This window comes from Marmota flaviventris, chromosome 13, assembly GCF_047511675.1.
Source record: "Marmota flaviventris isolate mMarFla1 chromosome 13, mMarFla1.hap1, whole genome shotgun sequence".
NCBI classification, from domain to species: Eukaryota; Metazoa; Chordata; class Mammalia; order Rodentia; family Sciuridae; genus Marmota; species Marmota flaviventris.
In genome coordinates, this window is record NC_092510.1 from 104,118,229 (window position 1) to 104,137,367 (window position 19,139).

The following is a 19,139-nucleotide window of genomic DNA, read 5'->3' on the forward strand; positions in this document are numbered from 1 at the left end:
ACCTGAGGACAACCGAGGGGTGGGCAGCAGAGGTAAGCTCACAGGCACCTTTCCTGGCCACCTACCTACCAAGTTGGGGGAACCTTGAGGGCTCCCCCCTTCATGGGAGGGAACGTCAAGAAGCCACAGACCCCGCACCCCGGGCCAGCTTGCTCAGGGGGCTGGGGGTGCCTAGGCACTGGCCCCTCAGACACCTGGCCCCAAACACAGAGGCCCCTACTCCTGGCCTGAGCAGGGCAGCCTCTGCAGGGACACTCCCAGGACCCAGGATGGGGAAGCCTCCTGGAGTGTCTCCCTCAATCTGGGAGGATGCTAGCAAGCTCGGATGCCTCCTGACCCATGGCCACCTTCAAATGACCCCCATCAGGCATTGCTTACAGGGCCTACAAGAAACCCACCACACTGCTGGCCAAGGGTCAGGAGTGGCCAGTGGCACCAGGTGCCAGCATCTGTCCTCCATCTGCACCTCCCCAGGCCAGCACCCCTGCGCTCCTGAGGCTGCTCGGAGGACAGGCTGGGGATTCTTGTGGCCACAGGACACAGAGGCCCTGGTCCACGCTGCAGTGAACAGCCAAACTAAGACTCCCAAGCCCCTCCCAGGGGGAAGGGCCAGCAGGGCCTCCAGGTGCACCCTGCTCTCTGGGGGTGTCATCTGGAGGGGTGCAGGAGGCAGGGTGGAGTGCCTCGGGATCCTTCAAGATTGCCCCCGAATTGGTAGGAGGGACAAAGGGCCAGAGTCTCCATTCCTGTTAGTATTTACGATTTTGTAGAGGGCCAGAGCCGGGGCTGGGTGTGAGTGGAGCCGGTGGAGCCCGGCGTGGCCTGTGCTCAGCAGACCCAGGAGGTCCTGGGTGCTCTGTGCATCTCAGTTGTTCACAGATATTTCTCTCCTTACGCCCAAATTCCTGTCTCAGCCCCGAGTCCCAAGCCGAGTGGGCAGACATGCCAGAGACCCCATCCTTGGGCCCCAGGGTTTGGATGTGAGCCATCCCCCAAAAGCTCATGCGAGAGACAGTGCAAGGACGTCCAGAGGTGAAATGGCAGCCTGCGGGAGCCCTGACCTGTCAGCAGCTGCCCTTCTGCCGATGCCTTTAAGTCCTGATGCACTGGGGTTCTGAACGACTGCCCCCCAGTAGCTTGGGCTTTACCTCCGCCTGGATAACGAGGCCTGCGCCAGGAGAGGGCGTCGCCCGGTGGGCTGCCCCTCTGCCCTTTGGGGGACAGGATGTCCCATGGACAGCCTCCCCCAGTAAGACCCGGGGTCGAGGCGCTCTCTCTTTCTTGCCTGCCTGGCTTCCTTTGTGGGAGCTGGGACAAGGAGCCATCACAGAACCCAAAGAAAAATGTACTTCTCTGTCTCTGTGGGAGGATTCTGTGCAGCCCAGTCCACCTAAGTGACCCTGACCTGCCGAGGTCGGAGGGAAATGACCTAATCAACCTGTCAGTCCACTTGAGTGGACTGTGTGGTAGCCGTGTGCAGGTGGCCATGGGCCGCCTGGGTGTGCCTTTGGTGAGTCAAGCTCAGTGTCTGCTTCCTGTGGCCATGTCCTGAGCTGCTCTCTCCCGGCACGCCCTTGTGCCATGGTGTTCTGCCGCACCTGGGCCCAGAGCAGCAGCGACCTCGGAAACGTGAGCCAGACTGACCTTTCCTCCTCTAAAGTTGTTCTCCTCAGGTCACAGCAGCAAAGAATCCGACCGAAACATCACCCGAAAAGTGATGAGCCCCACACCAAGCAGCAGTCGCTTCTCCTTGGTGCCAGACACTGGGGTTTTTTGACCTGCCGAGGACGGAGGGAAATGAAGTCAGGGTGAGCACAGGCAACGTGGATGTGTGGTGATGGCTTCAGGCACAGCTGGCTCAAGCACATCCCTGTGCTGAGGACAAGGCACATGGCCTGCAAAGAACACACCACCCTGAGCTGACCCTGGTCGGGGGCAGCACACACCAAGCCCTGGGGCTGCTGTCCACTGTGAGCGGAGGCCAAGGGGTATTCTTGTCCTTTGTGGTGCTGGCCCCTGACTTACAAGGTGAGCACCCATGGAACATGGGCGAGGGAGGACTCCCTCCAGGAAGGGGAGGTGGCACGCAGTTCAGGTACACACCCACAGTTGGCATGATTTCCTTGAATTCTCCAAAGTCCATTTTGCAAGTGAAGACGCAGGCTCAGAGAGGTTAAGTAGCAGCCCTTGGGTCACACAGGTGGGAGTATCAGCCATAAATCTAAGTAAAGTGGCCTCAGATCACAGGTCCAATGGTCCCACAGGGCCAAGCCTAGCCCAGGAAGGAGGGCAGCCTGGCAGGAAGGTGAGTCAGTCTCTGTTACAACTAAATCTGGCTCCTTGAGTTGGGTGCTGTGATGGTCAATCTCATGTGTCACCTTGGCTAGGTCTGGTGCCCAGAGATGTGGCCTGTCACATGTCTCAGTGAAGTTTTTTTTTTTTTTTTAATTGTAGATGGACACAATACTTTTATTTATTTTTATGTGGCGCTGAGGCTGGAACCCAGCACGGCACACGTGCGAGGCAGCCCGGCCTCGACAGTGAAGGTCAATATTTCAATCAGTAGCTGTGCAGTAAAGCCAAAGATCCCCCACGTGGGTGGGTCTCATCCAATCTGTTGAAGGCCCCCCCCCCCCTCACAAGAGAAAGGCAGAGGCGGCGACCGGGATGGGATTCCGCCTGCAGAGGCCCTGGGACTCAAGTGCAGTCCTCCGCAAGTGCCCCTCGGCTGGCTTGCAGGGTGCACACTGGCCAGGCCCCTGGCCACATGCCTGCTCCTGAAAATCCTCGCCGGTCTGTATGCACAGAGGCCTGTTGGGTCGGGAGAGGAAGCCCAGCCTCCTGGGCGCCACCCGCGGGCCTCACGGAAAGGAGCACCGACAACCCCGCGACGGGCCGGAGGGGCGTGGCCGGGGTGCGGGGAAGGCGTGGCCGGGTCTACGGACGGGGCGTGGCCGGGTCTACGGACGGGGCGTGGCCGGGGCTGCGGGAGGGCGTGGCCGGGGCTGCGGGAGGGCGTGGGGCGTGGTCAGGCCTCGGTGACTAGGAGACGGGGCGTGCGGCTGGTCAGGCCCGGCCCCAGTCACCGCAGAGCCTGACCCCACCAGCGCCGCGCGGCCAGCCGGTGTCCTCGCCGCCATGCGTTCGCTTGGGGACCAGGTGCGCGACTGGCACCTGGGCGCACAGGCTGTGGCGCGCGGGGACTGGGGCAGTGCGCTGCGCCTCTTCTCGGGCATCTCAGAGCAGCCCGCTAGGATTCGCTTCAACGTGGGCTGCGTGCATCTGCTGGCCGGGGACCCCGAGGCCGCGCTGCGGGTGAGCGCCCCAGGACTGGTGGCAGAGACCTGTCCCCGGGGAGGTCCATGAGGGGTGGTCCCCTGGGGTTCCCTACCCTTCCTCCCTGAGGCTAACATGGGGGTTCTCCCTCCCAGTGCTCCTCCTGAGGGAATGCCTAAGGCAGCAGGGAGCTGTGTGTTCCAGGGACCCCTGAGCCGTCAAGGCCAGAATGGGGTGCCTGTCCTCCTGAAAAGCCAGGGCCAGCACTGGCTCCGGGCTCAGGCCCAGGGTGGGACATGGGGGACTGCCTGCCCTGCCTGCCGCCTGTGGAGGGAGCCCCGAGCTCAGGGTGCCATAGCTCACACCCGCCCCAGGAGGCTGCAGGCTCCCTGGCTCCCTCTACTTTGTAAATGCTTCATGTTAGTCACTGTCACAGTGGGGCCTGCTCTTGGATGTGTGACAAAGGCCAGCCGCACTCTGCCCACCACTCAGATGACAGGTTTCCACAGTTGTTGGGATGAGCAGCGGCAGCTGCCTGGATGCACTGCAGGCAGGAAGCAGAAAGAACCAGACTGGGTGGGTGAGGGCGCCCACTGTCCCCACAGAGCACCTGCCCAGAGGCAGAGCCAAGAGTAGAGTCCCCGTTACTTCCTCCACCTGCATCTGCACCCCTGGCTGTCCCAGTAACAAACAGTCCCATTTCCAAGTGCCATTCAAGCAAGGGAATGTAGCCCTGGCTACGGGTGGGAGGGCCTCGAGTGGCGTTGGGCTAAGCCAGGCTTCCTTCATGAACAGGTGGAGGGTGTCAGGCTGTAGGTCCTCCACCCTGAGAGGACAGGGTCCTGTCTAAAGCCAGCAAAATAGGATGCAACAGCACAGGCATGCTAGTTAGAGGTGTGAAAAAAAGTAGATGGAGCCTCCACCGTGAGTGGAACCTTCTGGGAGGGGGACAGTTGACCAGGATGTAGCTGAACTGCTGCCGGTTGGTGTGGAACTTGCACAATGTTTGCTTTGGCTGCTGGGTGTGGTGGGATAGCAAACATGAGCAGCCACCCCACCTGCAAACCCAGGTCAAACCCAGTGAAACAACAGGCTCTTCTCTGGTACAGATTGCTGGAGTGAGAAACAACCCTTTTACTGCCTGTATTTAACTGATAGCTGCTGTCCCCTTGGGAACGTAGGGTTATTTCGGAGTCTGGTTTGAGGAAGAGCTGTGCTTCCCACATGATCAGCCTCTCATGCTGACACTTCATTGTTCTGACTGTGATTGATATCTAGTATGCCCTTGTTTGTGAATTACCAAAAAAGCGTTTTAACAAGACAAGATTCTCATGCCCCCCCCAGAGGCAGCTGTTACTGGCACTGGAGTGTTCCTCCTAGCTTCTCTCTGTGCTCATGGTGGGCTTTCAACATACCTGGGGGGCCCTGCCCTGTCTCAGTCTGGTGTCGGGTGGCAGCAACCCTGAAGGCATGGGCAGGTGGGAGGGGCCTGCTGACGACTCTGGGGCCAGTGGAATCCCGCGTCCATCAGAAGCACTGGGTTCTGGGCCTTGGCATTCTTGTGCCTTTTGATTCCAGGCATTTGACCAAGCAGTGACGAAGGACCCCTGCATGGCTGTTGGGTTTCTCCAGCGAGGAGTGGCCAACTTCCAGCTGCAGAGGTGAGCACAGGCCCCTTGAGTAAGCCCAGGCTGTTCTGCCTCCTCTGTCCCCTGGTCCCCAGCCTGGGGAGGGACTCTGTGGTCTTGCGGAGATGCACAGCAGGCTCACACGGCCCTTCTCTGCCGTGACTCACAGGCACTTTCCCAACCCTTTGGGTTCTCTCCTCATCACATGTGTAGAAGCAGGACCTTCCGATTGTGCCCATTTCTCAGAGGTGGAAACTGAGGGCTTGATCCAGGATATTTGTGGCCACACGACTTTGTACCATGTCCTTCCTAGAGGAGAAACCAGGGAGGGCGGCCTTCAGGCTGCAGGCTCTGATCAGCCTGGAAAGCTGGCCAGGGGGAGGTGGGATGTCTGGTGGGGCTGGGGGATCTCCCAGCAGGAGCTGGAAATCCGAAATTTGGAGGGGGAAGGCCCCAGGGTGTGTGCCTGGGCACTGTGCATGGTAGCGACCCACAGGCCTGCAGAAAGGTGAGCAGAGCCGGGCAGCAAAGTCAGGCTGCGGCCCCACCTCATCTGCCTGGCCTTGGTGCACCCATCCCTTGAGCTGTTTGCCTGGCCCTGAGTGCCCAAGGCGTGAGGTCTTCCCAAGCCACAGCAGGGCCAGTGCCCCCAGACGTCCCTCACAGGCTTAACCTTGCAGCTGCTGAGGGGACCTGCTCCCCCCAGGTTCCAGGGAGCCCTGTCCGACTTCCAGCTGGCCCTGGCACAGCTGAGGGGCAACACTGTCATCGACTACACACAGCTGGGCCTGCGCTTCAGGCTGCAGGCTTGGGAGGTGAGCGGGCACAGGGTTGTGTGGGGTGTGGCTGCCCAGGCTGCCATCTTGGGCTCTGCAGGTGCTGTCTGTGGGCCTGGGCTGCTGTGGGTGGTGCTCCTGTCTTGATGGGCCGTGGATGGTGAGCCCCGAGGCCCAAGGACCTGAGGAGGGCTGGTGGCGATGTGGACAGACCACTCCAGGCCTTGGGCACACACAGCAAGGCAGGGCAGGGCCGGGGACGGGTGCAAGCTTGGAGGCCGGGTGTGGATTGGGGCAGGGTGTCCCAGAGCCAAGGCTCTGCTTGAACCTGCTCCTGGTTGCCAGGATCAGGGCTGGCACAGGGAAGGGCACTTAGCAGAGCCCCATGGTTCCTGGGACTCCCTGCTTGGAGGCCTGTGGGGACAACGTGAGTCATGACGAAGTCATCATGGGGCCCAGCCGGTGTGGGTCCAGAAGCCAGGCTCCAAAGCCCAGAGCACTACGTGGTGCTGGGTGGTGGTCCTCCTGGGCCCAGAGGACAGACACCAGCTGCAGGAACTCAGGTTCCACCTGGCAGTCTTGGGGACAGAAGACCACTGGAAGGGCCAGTGGATGTCCCCGTTGAAGCAGCCAGGTTGACTAGGCACTCTGCTGTGGAGGCCAGGGGCAAGGGGCCCAGAGTACCACGGAACTTGGTGTGTCCCTGATGCTGTGGGCAGCCTGACCCAGCCCATCCTGTCCATTGCAAAATGGGTTCTGAGAGTCCCCTCGGCCCCTGCAGGACCTTCCTCAGACTTGCAGGTACAGGGAACAGGGCATGGGAGGGTGTGCAGGCCGGGCACAGTCCAGGAAGAGAAGCTCTAATGTCCAAAGCAGAAGATGATGCCCCAGAGCAAAGCAGGGTATTGCCAGAGGCTGAGCTGGGTACAGGGCAGGACCACCTGACTGCCCATGACTGGGCTGGGTGGCCAGAGGCAGCCTGGTCCCTGGCCACAGTCCCCATGTCAGCTGGACACCAGAAGCACCCTCAGCTGCTGTGGCTGGGGAGCCCATGTGGGGGAGTGGGTGGGCCAGAGGGTCCAGGGGTAGGATCTGGCCCCTGCCATCCCTCACCCTCACTCCCAGGTGCTGTTCAATGTGGCATCTGCACAGTGCCAACTAGGGCTGTGGACCCAGGCTGCTGACACCCTGGTGGAGGCCATCTCCAAGTGGCCAGAGAGAGCCCAGGATGGCCTGGACACTGCTTTGAACCAAGTGCAGGTGAGGAGATCAGGTGTGGAGGACAGGTGAGGGTGCTGGCCCTGGACAGGCCACCTGTGGCCTACAGCTGGGGCTGGTGTTGACAGCTCAGCCCCTTGAGGGCCACTGTGTGACAAGAAGAAGCTCTTCGGGGAGGTGGCTATGGGACAGGCAGGGTCTAAGTGGCTCCTGCCCCTGCTGCTGGCCAGCCACTGAGGTCTGCAATGACTCTATCCCAGAAACAGGCTACCCTACAGCCCCGGCAGGTTCCCAGGGGCGAGGTGTTCCGGCCCCCCCGGCGGTACCTGGAGCATCTGCAGCCAGTGGACTTCCTCGGCACAGCCAAGGTAGAGTGTGTGCAGGCCCCTTCCCAGCCCGAGCGCGGGCCAGGGCCCGCTGAGCTCTAATGCGGCTGTGATCCTGCACTGAGCCGCAGCTGTGTGCCTGGGGACACCTGGGGTCCAGTCAAGGCCACTGGAAGGCCCTCAAACTGACTTGAGTGTTAGGGGATGGCATCCCCAGTGGGGCTGTGGGCCTGGAGGCAGGACCCAGGAAGCCCGCTGTGGAGGAGGCCGGCAGCGGCCACGCCTTGCCCCTGCCTCTCTCTGCCATACACAGGAGGGTAGGGTGGGACCCAGATGGCTGTCCTGGGCTGTACCGTATCCCCTCCCTGGGTCGGGGGCCAGCAGCGACTCCAGATCACAGGGTACTGGGAGAAGTTCCCCTCTGAAGGCAGGAAGAGGGATTTGGGGCAATGGCATTTCCCAGCATCACAAAGAAGAGCACCTTGCTTTTGCACTGGTGGCCCTTAGACTGGCAGTGTACCTGTGGTCACTTACAGCAGCACTCAGCCAGTACACTACTGTGCAGCTGCACATGGCATGTGCCACCCACAGACGTCCCTGGGGCAGGCCAGGGCAGGGAGAAGGGGCAGTGTCCAAGCAGCCATTTGCAGTCTACCTTCCACAATACAAGACTGTCACAAGAAACAAAAAATATTTTGAAACTTGTACTAAAAATGTTAAAATTATCAGCATGGATACTGGACATGGTGGCACATGCCCGTAATCCCAGCACCTTGGGAGGCTGAGCAGGAGGATCATAAGTTCAAGGCCTTGGGGCTGGAGGGCACGGGCTCCTGCCCTCCCCTGGACAGGCATCACTCCGGCTTGCTCCCTGGCTCCCAGGCTCCCAGCCCCAGGCCTGGGTGGGGTGGGTGGAGGAAGGCACACGCAGCCAGAAGCCAGGAGCAGGGCCTTGGGGCTGGGGTTGCAGGGCGCTCACCTAGCACGTGCGAGGCCCTGGGTTCGATCCTCAGCACCACATAAAAATAAATAAAATAAAGGTTGTGTCCAACTGCAATTAAAAACTAAATATAAAAGAAATAAGTTCAAGGCCAGCCTCAGCAACTTAGCAAGACCCTATCTCAAAATAAAAAGAGCTGGGGTGTAGCTCAGTGGTAGAGCACCACTGGGTTCAATCCCCAGCGCCATAAAGAAATCATCAGCACAGAAGTGTCTCTTTTTTTCCCACGGTAGTGGTCCAGCAGTCTAAAGCCAGGCCTGGGCAGCCCCCAGCCTGCATATCAGAGGCTGGGAGGGGCTGGAGGTGCAGACCCCACTGGGTCTGAGTGTGCCCCTGTCGCCCCCAGGTGGTAGTGTCTGCCATCCCCAGTGACCAGCACTCAGGTCTGCAGCCTCAGCAGGTGAGTGACCATCCAGCAGGCCAGGCCTGCGTTTGCCTGGCTTTTGGTAAGGAGAGAACACTGCGGGACCACGGCTCTGCCCTGTCCCCCTGCCCGGGGCCCCCAGCCTCCCCTAGTGGGAGGTGGGAGTGGCCGTCCCACCTGGCATGAGGACCTGTAAGGATATGCAGTCTTGAGGTTTGGGGCAGAGGAGCCACCTGTCTGTCTCCCATTCTTGGCCAGGCCGGGTGAGGATGTCCCTTTGTGCCCACAGGGATGGAGAGCTGACAGCAAAGCTGGTCTGGAGACTGCACCATGGTAGGAAGGGGCTGGGCGTGGCCATTCCTGCCCAGGAACAGGACTGTGTCCGTTTATAGATTGAAACTGGCTAGATGCCTGGGTGCCAGAAAAGGGGCCCTGGCCTCCCTCAGCCTACCCTGTCTCCTGCCACAAAACTCCCCCTTGGAGAGGTGGGCACATGGGGGGAGGCTGAGACTCACGGAGCCACTGTGACTCCAGGTGCAGCAAGGGAGGGGGGATGAGGGTCTGGACTGAGCTGTCCAGGGAGGGGACTCAGTGACATGACTTGCCTGGGGCAGGGCTTGTACTGCAGTTGACAGAAGGGGCTGCTGAGACGATGACAGAAAGCTCCTGGGCTCTGGGAGGGCAGGGCTGTAAGCCCGCACCGGCTAGGCCTGAGTTGTGGCCCCCTGCCCAGGGCCCGAGGTTTAGACCGCCAGAGAGCTGATGCCCACCGCAGTCCTGACCTTGCAGAGACGGAGGTGGCTTCGGACCAGGCGCCGGAGGCTGAGCTCTTCGTGCCAGGCATCAGCCGCGAGCCAGCACGTGAGCCCGGGGTGCGTGGGGCAGCCTCCTCACTGGCTGGGCCAGGGATGTGGTAGGAATCTCCCTGTGGGCCCCCAGGAGTGCAGCCTGGGCGCAGTCGGAGGCAGACAGCCTGGAGGGCACGGGCTCCTGCCCTCCCCTGGACAGGCATCACTCCGGCTTGCTCCCTGGCTCCCAGGCTCCCAGCCCCAGGCTGGGTGGGGTGGGTGGAGGAAGGCACACGCAGCCAGAAGCCAGGAGCAGGGCCTTGTGGAGCCTGTGCCTGGGTGTCCTGAGAGCGGCCACCCTCGCTTTCTCGTCAGTGTCCTGTTCATTCAGCCTCGGCTCAGTGTCCCTCTTAACAGCTGCACTCAGCCGCTTCAGTGCTTAGAACTGCACCTAAGTTCACTCACTGGGCCTCACGCCCGATGCCCTGACCTGGCCCTTCCTAGTGGCTTGGTGGGTCTGAAGCCTCAGGAGGTCCCAGAGCTGGTGGTCAGTGCCCTGAATTCACCCCCGAGGGTTTGACTTGTGGCCTGCTGCCAGCATCCCTGCTCTCAGGCCACACTGTCACACTGGCTGTCCAGGACAGAGCCCAGGGCCCTGACAAGCCCCAGGCAGGGAGAGCCACCTCAAGGCCAGGGCCCCCCAGCCCAGAACCCCAGCCTGTGACTTCCCTTGCAGGGGCACCAGGTGGAGCCAAGTGGCAAGAAGACACCTGCACCCACAGGTAAGGGTCCTGAGTGCAAGGTGCTCAGTGGACAGAGCCGGGCCTGGCCTTTGTCCTGCAAGGCAAGCTGCCCACATGCCCACTAGCCAGTCCTCTACCCCAAGATGTCTCCATTGGGAATAGATGGTCACACGAGCCCTGCTTTATTCCACAGGGCCACCAGTATCTGGGGGGCCTGGTCCCAGCGCCTATGAGGACCCCTTGGGTGCTGGGGTAAGAGATAAAGCTGCCTGCCCCTCCCAGGCCTCACCCAGCCCCCAGTCTCTGCCCTCACCCTTGGGCCTGAAGCCCACCCTGGCCAGGCCTGATGCCACTTCTCCTTCTGGCCTCAGGGAGCAGATGCAGAAGGCCCTGAGTCCTCTGTGACTGTCACCGTGCAGTGTGCCTTCACAGTGGCCCTGAAGGCCCCAAGGGGAGCTGATCTGTCCCACCTGCGGGCACTGCTGGCTCAGGCCCTCCAGCACCAGGCCCAGCAGGGGCAGTTCAGGTCAGCCAGAAAGGCCCCGTGATGCGAACTAGAAGGGACAGGATGGGTGTGGGGTGGGTCCTGAGCTGAGGAGTAGGTGGGGCACCCTCCAGTCAAGGCAGGGACCAAACTGGCTTCCCCAGTCCAGGTCTTGGGTCCTGGCAGGTATAGAGGGAACTGGCCGCAGGGGTCAGCTCCCCAGGGCATATCTAGGCCCTGCCCAGGGTCACCCTCTTGGCCCACCCTGGGGACGTTTTGCAGTTACCGAGCCCCTGACAGTGCTGGGCCCTGGACTCCCCTCCCTGGGGAGGAGCAGCTGCAGAGTGCCTGGAGGGACGCGGCCCTGGGGCCCCGAGGGCTGCAGCTCCAGTGCCGGGTGAGGCGGGGCAGAGTGTGGGTGGCCCTGGGCAGCGTGGGGCACCCTCCTCCTGAGCCACCCCTAGCCCACTCTCCTGCCACAGGGGGCTGGGGGCCGTCCAGTCCTCCGCCAGGTGGTGGCCCAGCATGACTACCTGGCCCAGGGGCCAGAGGACCTGGACCTCCGTCGCGGGGATGTGGTGGACGTCCTGTGTGAAGGTAGTCGGGCACAGCCCTTCTCTGGCACTGTGGGGGATGCCCAGGCACAGGGTGCTGCTGGGCTGAGTGTCACCCACGTGTCTCACAGTGGACGAGGCGTGGCTGGAGGGCCACCTGGACGGCCGCATTGGCATTTTCCCCAAGTGCTTCGCGGTTGCAGACAGCGCCTGTGAGGAGCCCCCACCCGGCCCCGGAGCCCAGGCCCAAGCCGTCCAGGAAAGACTCTAATAAACTGTCCCTACCACGTGGTCTGTGTTTTGGATAGGCCAGCAGAGGGTGTGGGGGATGGGAACTGGCCCCTCTTTGGATCACAGTGGGCAGCCACAGCCCCCTCCCTCCCCAGGCAAATGGGGACCCAGGGAGTCCAGCCTCCCTCCCATGCTCACCCCCACACAGCCTGGGTGCTGCTGGGCACCACCTGGGTTCATGCAGAGGCCCGCTGTCTGGGGAGCCACACACCGGCCAGCCAGCACAACTGGGTGACGTGAGGGGGGACGGGAGGCCTGGCTTCCGGGGGGCAGTGGCTGTGCTGGACTTGGCCACCCAGTCCTGTGTGGAGTCGGGCTTGCTGTCCAAGGGACGACTCCTGGACATCAAGGACCTGGCGATGGCTCCCAGCTGAGCCCTAAGGGCATCCTGTTGCACATCTGGCTCTCTGGGCCCCGCCTAGTCCTGGACCCAGAGGAGCTGCACCGCAGCAGCCCCGAGGATGGCTGTGAGGGTCAGCACCACAAACACCACGCCGGCCACCCAGACGCCATAGCTCTGTGCCCGCCACTGGGCTGGCGCCTCGGCCGGGATCATGCCCGTCAGGTTCAGCATGTAGCCCAGTGTCCAGCCGATCTCAGTGCCACCAGCCTGCAGGGTACAAGGCAGCTGAGGGCTGTGGGGCGGCCGAGTAGCTGCCCCAGAGTCCCCAATCCCTGGGGCAGATGGGCCATGGCTGGGAGGTGGTCACCTGCTTCTGAAACTCGATGTTGGCCCAGGTCTCCTCACTGAACCCAAAGGCCTCCAGCAGCGTGAGGATGTACAGGCTGGAAGCGCAGTAGTCCCGCAGCCAGCGCTCCTGCCCCGGGTAGCTGTCTTCCACCTGGACCCAGGGCCAGGGGCTGTGAGGCCCAGGGCCTCCCACGCTCCCAGCCCGGGGGGCCAGCCCACCCAGCTGGGTGAGCCTCTGACCATGGCAGGTCCTGCCAAAGCCCTTCCCTTGCCCCAGGGGCCATACACCTCGTAACAACCAGAGGCTGGTCACCCTGGGACCCCGGGCCGGCCTCCTCCAGGAGCAGGACGGCCCAGGGGCGCCCTCCCTTCCCACGCCGCCAGCCTGCTGCCTGCTGCTCAGAGGGCTCCACTGCCAGCTCCTGTCTGATGGAGCTTCAGAGGCCCTGAGGCCCTGCGTGCCCACGGGCTCCTACCCACCAGCCTCCAGGGCCTCTGGCAGAACTCCCAGATGGTGGCGTTCACGGTGCGGAGTGGCTGCCTGGAGGTGAGGTTCAGGAAGTGGAAGGTGTAGTAGAAGTTGGAGAAGGCCTGTGGGCAGAGGGGAGAGGCCATGACCAGCCAGGCCATCCCAGGGACCCATCCCCAGAGCCAGCCATGGCTCTTCCTTCCCACTGCCCCCCCGCCCAGGGTGCTCCTGTTCCTTCTGGGGCCAGGCAGCCTCCTGGGGCTCTGAGGGAAGCCGTCCTGGGTGGGGGCAGCGAGCGGAACTCACGTAGAACTGGCCCTGCACCGGGGGCTGGTAGACCCCGTTGAAGGCACAGTCTCCTGAGCCCTCGCAGCTGGAGAAGTTGAAGAGCTCCCGGATGGCGGCCAGGCAGGCCCCAGGGTTGCCTGTGCCCTCAACAGTGAGGTTCTGGGTGAGGTCCAGCTGGGCTGCCATGTGGACACAGGGCGACTCATAGAGGGAGGCCAAGGGCAGTGTGGTCTGGAAACCGCTGAGGTAGCATGGGTGACGAAGGAGGGCCCCAGGGCTGCTCTGCAGGGTCACAGGGGGCTTGAGCTGCAGCCTGCCTTGCCTCCCTCCCGCCCTCCCTGGGCCAGCCTGACCTGCACCAGCGCAGCCAGCAGCCTGTTCAGCATCTGGTCCCGCCCAAAGCAGAGGTAGCTGTGAGTGTAGATGCTGTAGTCGGTGCCGTACAGACGCAAGGTCGCCCGGGTGCTCTCGTCCAGGATGGGGCCGCGGGGCAGGAAGCTGATCTGGGTGGAGGCTCCCCCCATGTCCAGGGCACCCACCAGCGTCCCCTCTGCAGGCTGGATCCACTCTCCAGAGGAGTACTAGCCACAGACAGGGCCACTCAGCCCTGGCCAGCCACACCCCGCCCAGGCCCTGGCCAGCCAGCCCCACCCTCGGGCTGCCCACAGCACCTTGACCAGCCTGCCCAGGACATAGTTGATGGTGATCCAAGCAAAAGCACCTTCATCCTGGCCAGCCAGGACCTCAGCACCCCAGAAGTCCAGAGGAGACTGGCCCAGGACCCCAGACACTGCTGCAAGGATGTCCCCTGCCTGCGAGCTGTTCTTCTGGCTGGGCAGTGGAAACCAGGGGCCAGGTGGCAGGAAGCCTGGCCCAGCCCCTGCCCTCCCTGCCCCAGGGCTCTGAGCCCTGGCTTTTGAGCCTGGTTTACCTGAGCAGCCTCATGCCGGCCGTGGCCCCCAGGAACAGGGGTGTTCCCCGGTACTGGTTCTCTGGGATCAGTGCCAGCGCCTCCTCCAGGCAGCCCTTCAGGCTCTCGCCAGCCTGTGTGGGGTCAGAGGTGTAGGAGGAGATTCCAGGCCCTGAAACATAGCACCCCAAGACAAGCTGCAGCCCCGAAGGTGGGTGGGATGCGTGGTGGCCCCAAAGGTCTGACCACATGTGACAGAGCTGGAGCCCGTGGAGGCCCTTCTGAGGTTCTGAGTGACATGCCCTGAGCTTTCTGGCCTCTCACTTGGGGAAGTCGCTTTTCCCTTGCAGGGTCCTGGAGGGCAGGCCCCAGCAGCTGGTGGCCGTGGCGACACGGGGGCTCGAGAGGGCTAGAGCTGGAGAGTGGAGGCCGGGATGGGAGCCCCTTGCAGCGTCTAGGCTGCGTCAGAACAGGCCCTGCTGGGCCCGCCAGGCTGGCATGGGGGGCGGGGCAGCAGGGCTGTGCGGGTCCCTCCCGTCCCACTGCCCATCTGTGGGACCTTGTGTCAGCCACTTCCTTTCTGAGTCCCTCTCCTCGGGCGGATCAGCGCAGGCCGGCGCCTCCCCCCAGCCGAGAGTCCCAGCCAGTCAGCCCCAGCAAGTCCAACACCAGGTAGTGACCCCACCGACCTTCCACCTGGCAAGCCAGGGCCTGGCTGACCAAACCCGTGTCCTTCTCCTTGTCTGCTGGCCACTGGTACACAAAGAGAGAGGTGTGGGAAGAGCCGGCGTCGAGCACAATCCCAAACTGCAGGCAAGACTCGGGTCAGGAGGGTGGGGCAGGCTGATGGCCTTGCCCTCCTGCCTCCTCCTCCCCGCCCAGTCCAGGCACCTTTGTGTCTGCGGGCAGCAGGATGTTGGTGGCCTCCACCAGGATGAGGACCAGCACCGTGAGGCCCGAGACTGTGGCGGTCCCCAGCAGGGCCATGAAAACTCGCTCCTTCCAGGACAGCGCCATGGCAGCTATGGGGCTGGCGTCTGCAGGGCAGGAGCAGCAGTGGACACCTGGACTCTGCCTGCTGCCCTCACCCTGGCCTCCAGAGGCAGGGTCTTCACTCTCCCAATCTCCCTCCAGAGGCTGCTGTCCTGGACTCTTCCTGAGCCTCAGATAGCCTACCTTGGCCGGAGCAGCGGCTGGGGGCACCATGAGCAGGGCCACCGCCACGCACAGAGCCTGGGGAGGACCCCACTCAGAGGGCCTGTGGCCAGCAGCAGTTGGCTTTGTCTGATGGCACCCTCAGGGCCAAGGCAGGCGCTGTGGGCCCACAGATGGGACTGGCAGAGCGCCCTCCAGATCGGGCAGCCCACTCTTCCCACCTCAGGACCCTTGTCCCTCGTCACCACAGGAGGAGCCCAGCTCTGGACTAAACTCGGCCCCAGGCAGAGTCTCTCCTGGAACTGAGGTTAGGCCTGAGCAGCTGAGGTCTGGTGGCCCTGCTGACCCTGATGAGGCCAGGTGTTCCTGGGTGCCTTAACAAACATCTTTCTTTTTGGAAACCCAGCCTTGGAATGTGAATTTGAGACTTTTTGGTTGGCCCCAGAGGGCCTCTAGGCAACTGACCAAGAGTGACCATGAGGCCTGGACATTCACATCCCTCCTCTGCCCTCAGGGCACAATAGGGCCTCAGTCCCCAAGCTACACAATGCAACCCTTGCACAGGGCTTACAGGCTGCCCCTGGCCAGGCCTGCTTCTGCTGCCAGCAGCACAGTGGGCACCGCTGCCCTCGAACTAGCTACAGCCAGAAATGCACCTTGAGACTTGGATAGGTCAGGACCCGACACCCTGTAACCTATCCTGGTCCCTCGGGAAGACCAATGTCCCAGGTGCTTCACCAAAAGGAGTGGCAGGCAAGGCTGGCTGTGTGTTCCGACCCGAGGCAAGAGAGGACAGGTAACCAGTCCAGGTCCAGCGTCCAAAACCAGCACCCCCAGTCACCTCACAGGCCTAAACAGGCCACAGGCAAGGGCCAAGGACACAGAGACTCCACCTCCAGAAATGTAGTAGCTTAGGTTCTAAGTCTGAGCCCCAGTGAGGAGGAAGAAAGGACGGTGCATGTTCCCACAGTCAGGACAGGACAGTCTCCCCTGGACGGCCCCTGCCCAAGCCAGCCCCTGCCCAGGATGGCCCCTGCCCAGGACAGCCCCCATAACCAGGACAGCCCCTGCCCAGCACAGCCCCCACCCAGGACAGCCCCCATAACCAGGACAGCCCCTGCCCAGCACAGCCCCCACCCAGGAGAGCCCCCACCCATGACAGCCCCCATAACCAGGACAGCCCCCACCCAGGACAGCCCCTGCCCAGAACAGCCCCCATAACCAAGACAGCCCCTGCCCAGGACAGCCCCTGCTCAGGACAGCCTCTGACCAGGACAGCCGCCACCCAGGACAGCCCCCATAACAAGGACAGCCCCCACCCAGGACAGCCCTTGCCCAGCACAGCCCCCATAACCAGGACAGCCCTCACCCAGGACAGCCCCCACCCAGGACAGCCCCCCATAACCAGGACAGCCCTCACCCAGGACAGCCCCCACCCAGGACAGCCCCCATAACCAGGACAGCCCCCACCCAGGACAGCCCTTGCCCAGCACAGCCCCCATAACCAGGACAGCCCCTGCCCAGTACAGCCCCCACCCAGGACAGCCCCCATAACCAGGACAGCCCCTGCCCAGCACAGCCCCCACCCAGGACAGCCCTCATAACCAGGACAGCCCCCACCCAGGACAGCCCCCACCCAGGACAGCCCTTGCCCAGCACAGCCCCCATAACCAGGACAGCCCCTGCCCAGCACAGCCCATGGGACCCTCACCTGGGCTGGCAGCCACCTTGCAGAAGCAGGTGAAGGAAGCAGTGTACCTGGGTGCAACTGGCCGTCCTCTTGCACACCTGCTGTCCTCCACCCCTTGTCTATACCCGCCTGGCCCTGGGGTGGTAATGGGGTGGGGCGAGTCTGTCCCTAGCATGCAAAGAATGGACTGCAGCCAGGGGCCCTCCAGCTATGCTGGGCGCTGACTGGCAGTGCCCACCTGGGCCTTGGGCCCAAGGGCAGGGAGGAAGGGCAACACCCCAGTCTTAGAAGGACTTGAGAGCTGCCCTAGGGACAGGTGGGAGGGCAGGTCTGGGGGAAAACCCCACACCCCGAGGCAGTGGACTTTGCTCTCTGCCCCGCCTGCAGGGACCAGGCCAGGGCAGAGTCAGGTGACCAGGAGGCCAGAGGCAGGGAACCCCAGGAGGCCTTCCCCTGGGCCTGTGCTGGCTGTTTTCAGTTGCTCTTACAGTTGCCTCTTTCCTACAAGTGGGGCCTGGGGCACCCTCCAGCGTCTTCCCCTTCCCCATAGCCAGCCCCTGGCCTCTGGCCTGTGGACAAGGGACTCTCCCCTGCACATCCACCTGCGCCTCTTGGGTGAACACCAGGAAAGGGATTTGGGTATGTGAGGTGAAGTGTGTCTGACCTGACACAAACTGCGACCCGTGTCCCCTGGGGGGTCCAAGCTGGCTGCACCCTAGCCAGTGCCTGGTGCCAGTTCTTACTTCTGGCCAGTGGGCTCCGCTGGCTTTGCTGCAGAGCATTCCTCAGGACTGAGGCTGCTGGCTGCCAGCCTGCATGTGCCCACAGCGCCTGCTGGAGAGCCCTCAGCCGGGCACCTGCCCCGACATTCAGCTTAGCGGGCCCTTACGTAGCACACTGGCCAGGGCTGGAGGACAGCTTCTCCCCTTCTGTTGCTCAGCTGCTCCTTGCTCTAACTGTGAGTTTCGCAGCACACATTTTGAAGTTCCTGGCGAGATCTGACTTACCGTCTGTTGTTTATCGACGTCCTTTCCACTTTGTGGCAGGCCTCTGCTTCCTGCAGGTCCTGATTTCTTTCCCGGGGGTTTGTGCTGTTGTGTTGCACTGTTGGATCTGTCTCTGGGAGGCCAGGGAGGTCTGGACCACGTCCATCCCTCTGCCCTGGGCCACCTGCTCTGCCGCTCCTCCACAGACCCCTCAGCAGCCCTGCGGGAGACGGAGCATCCGGACTGTGTGGCTCTGTGTCCTCCACAGTCACGGCGCAGTCCTCCGCCTCCATCCTGTGGGTCACTTCTCTATTGCAGCTGCTGCCCTTCCGCCAGCCTGGGTGTCTGAAGAGCACGGTCCTGAGGGCTTTATGGAGCTGAGGAGATGCTCCGAAGGAGAACCGTCTTCCAGTCGTGGGCACAGTCTCTGTTGCTCTACTCCTTCAGGGCTCAGGCCTTCAGCCCTCGGCCCTCCTCCTCCGGCTCCCGGCAGATCCAACGCGCGTCCCCTTAGAAGGACACCTGACCGGAGAGCTTCGCTTGGGGAAGACGCTGCAGCAGCCCTGGCCCTCACTCTGTGCTGGCTGCCCTCAGGGGTGCATGGCAAGGCTCGTTTCTGTGCTGCCTGTACCCTGAGGCCTCCCTGAGCTCACAGCTAGTTCTAGGAGTCAGCGTGTGGGGCCTGAGCTTCTGACATAGACACCACACTTTCTAGAAATAGGAAGGGCTCCTTTGCCCCCCTGCAACCTGCCTGCCTTGGTTCCTACCCCTGCTTCCTGCTCTGGTGAGGGCTCCTGGCACTCTGGGTGGACGCAGAAGGAATGGGCGTCTCTGCTGCCTCCTGTCAGGGCAGTCTTCCAGGCCACTGCTGGGTGAGGCACTGGCCTCCGGGGGTGAAGTTCTGCTCCTGGTACGCCGAGGGGTGGCCATCCTGAGTCGGCTGTGTCTCTGACACACTCTTCATTCCTCAGTTGAAACAGTGGTCTCTTGTGGTTTCTCTGGACTCTCAGCCGAAGGACTGATGGGTGCTGGGCCAGCCTACTTCCTGGATCTGAACTGTGCTGTCTCTGCTCTGTCCTTGTGGTCTGTGGGTTGGGTATTTGTAAGCTCACCTGACCCACGTCCGTGGAGGCCTTCCAGCCCACACTTCAGTACCTTCTAGTCCCCCAGGGACTTGTCCAGAGCAGGAACATCTGAGTGGCCAATGCGCATGTTCCCGGTGCTCGCCATCCCAGTCTACTCAGACTCAGACGGGTGTCCTTCTGGGCCTGTGCAGGGTCTGTTTCACGTGTTGTGCTTCTTCTCGGCGACTGCCCTGTGTGCAACACCCAAGCCTCTGCCAGAAGTGAGGTCATGCCGCCCATGGAGGACAAGTGAGCTGGAGGACTTCACTGGCATGAGTTAGGTGCCGGGAGCTCAGGATCAGTCCACAGTGTGCTCTGACATGGATACACAGTGCAAGGTTTTGCACTGACCCCCGACAAGGCTCAGTGCCAGAGGTT

The 19,139-nt window shown here is 62.5% G+C and overlaps 2 protein-coding genes across 6 annotated transcripts; one reads left to right on the forward strand and one right to left on the reverse strand.

The window, feature by feature from the left end:
* The first annotated feature begins 3,039 nt into the window (after positions 1–3,039).
* Noxa1 (NADPH oxidase activator 1) lies at positions 3,040–11,444 on the forward strand. The gene is made up of 14 exons (XM_027941173.2): positions 3,040–3,315; positions 4,855–4,937; positions 5,611–5,719; positions 6,806–6,940; positions 7,159–7,266; positions 8,571–8,624; positions 8,878–8,921; positions 9,322–9,460; positions 10,113–10,158; positions 10,313–10,371; positions 10,491–10,645; positions 10,886–11,000; positions 11,086–11,200; positions 11,289–11,444. The coding sequence occupies exons 1-14, from the start codon at positions 3,139–3,141 to the stop codon at positions 11,426–11,428; spliced, it is 1,479 nt and encodes a 492-aa protein (XP_027796974.2). The 5' UTR covers positions 3,040–3,138; the 3' UTR covers positions 11,429–11,444.
* Entpd8 (ectonucleoside triphosphate diphosphohydrolase 8) lies at positions 11,431–19,135 on the reverse strand. Of its 5 annotated transcripts, none has more exons than XM_027941106.3 (11): positions 17,659–19,135; positions 16,673–16,786; positions 14,698–14,843; positions 14,496–14,613; positions 13,828–13,978; positions 13,568–13,727; positions 13,250–13,477; positions 12,915–13,178; positions 12,620–12,730; positions 12,159–12,290; positions 11,431–12,058 (listed from the first exon to the last, which is right to left on the reverse strand). In XM_027941106.3, the coding sequence occupies exons 3-11, from the start codon at positions 14,821–14,823 to the stop codon at positions 11,867–11,869; spliced, it is 1,482 nt and encodes a 493-aa protein (XP_027796907.2). In that variant the 5' UTR covers positions 14,824–14,843; positions 16,673–16,786; positions 17,659–19,135; the 3' UTR covers positions 11,431–11,866. The 5 variants fall into 5 exon arrangements, with proteins under 5 accessions (XP_027796907.2, XP_027796931.2, XP_027796916.2 ...); XM_027941130.3 differs by having other exon boundaries at positions 16,673–16,813; XM_027941115.3 differs by having other exon boundaries at positions 16,673–16,819.
* Positions 19,136–19,139: the final 4 nt, after the last annotated feature.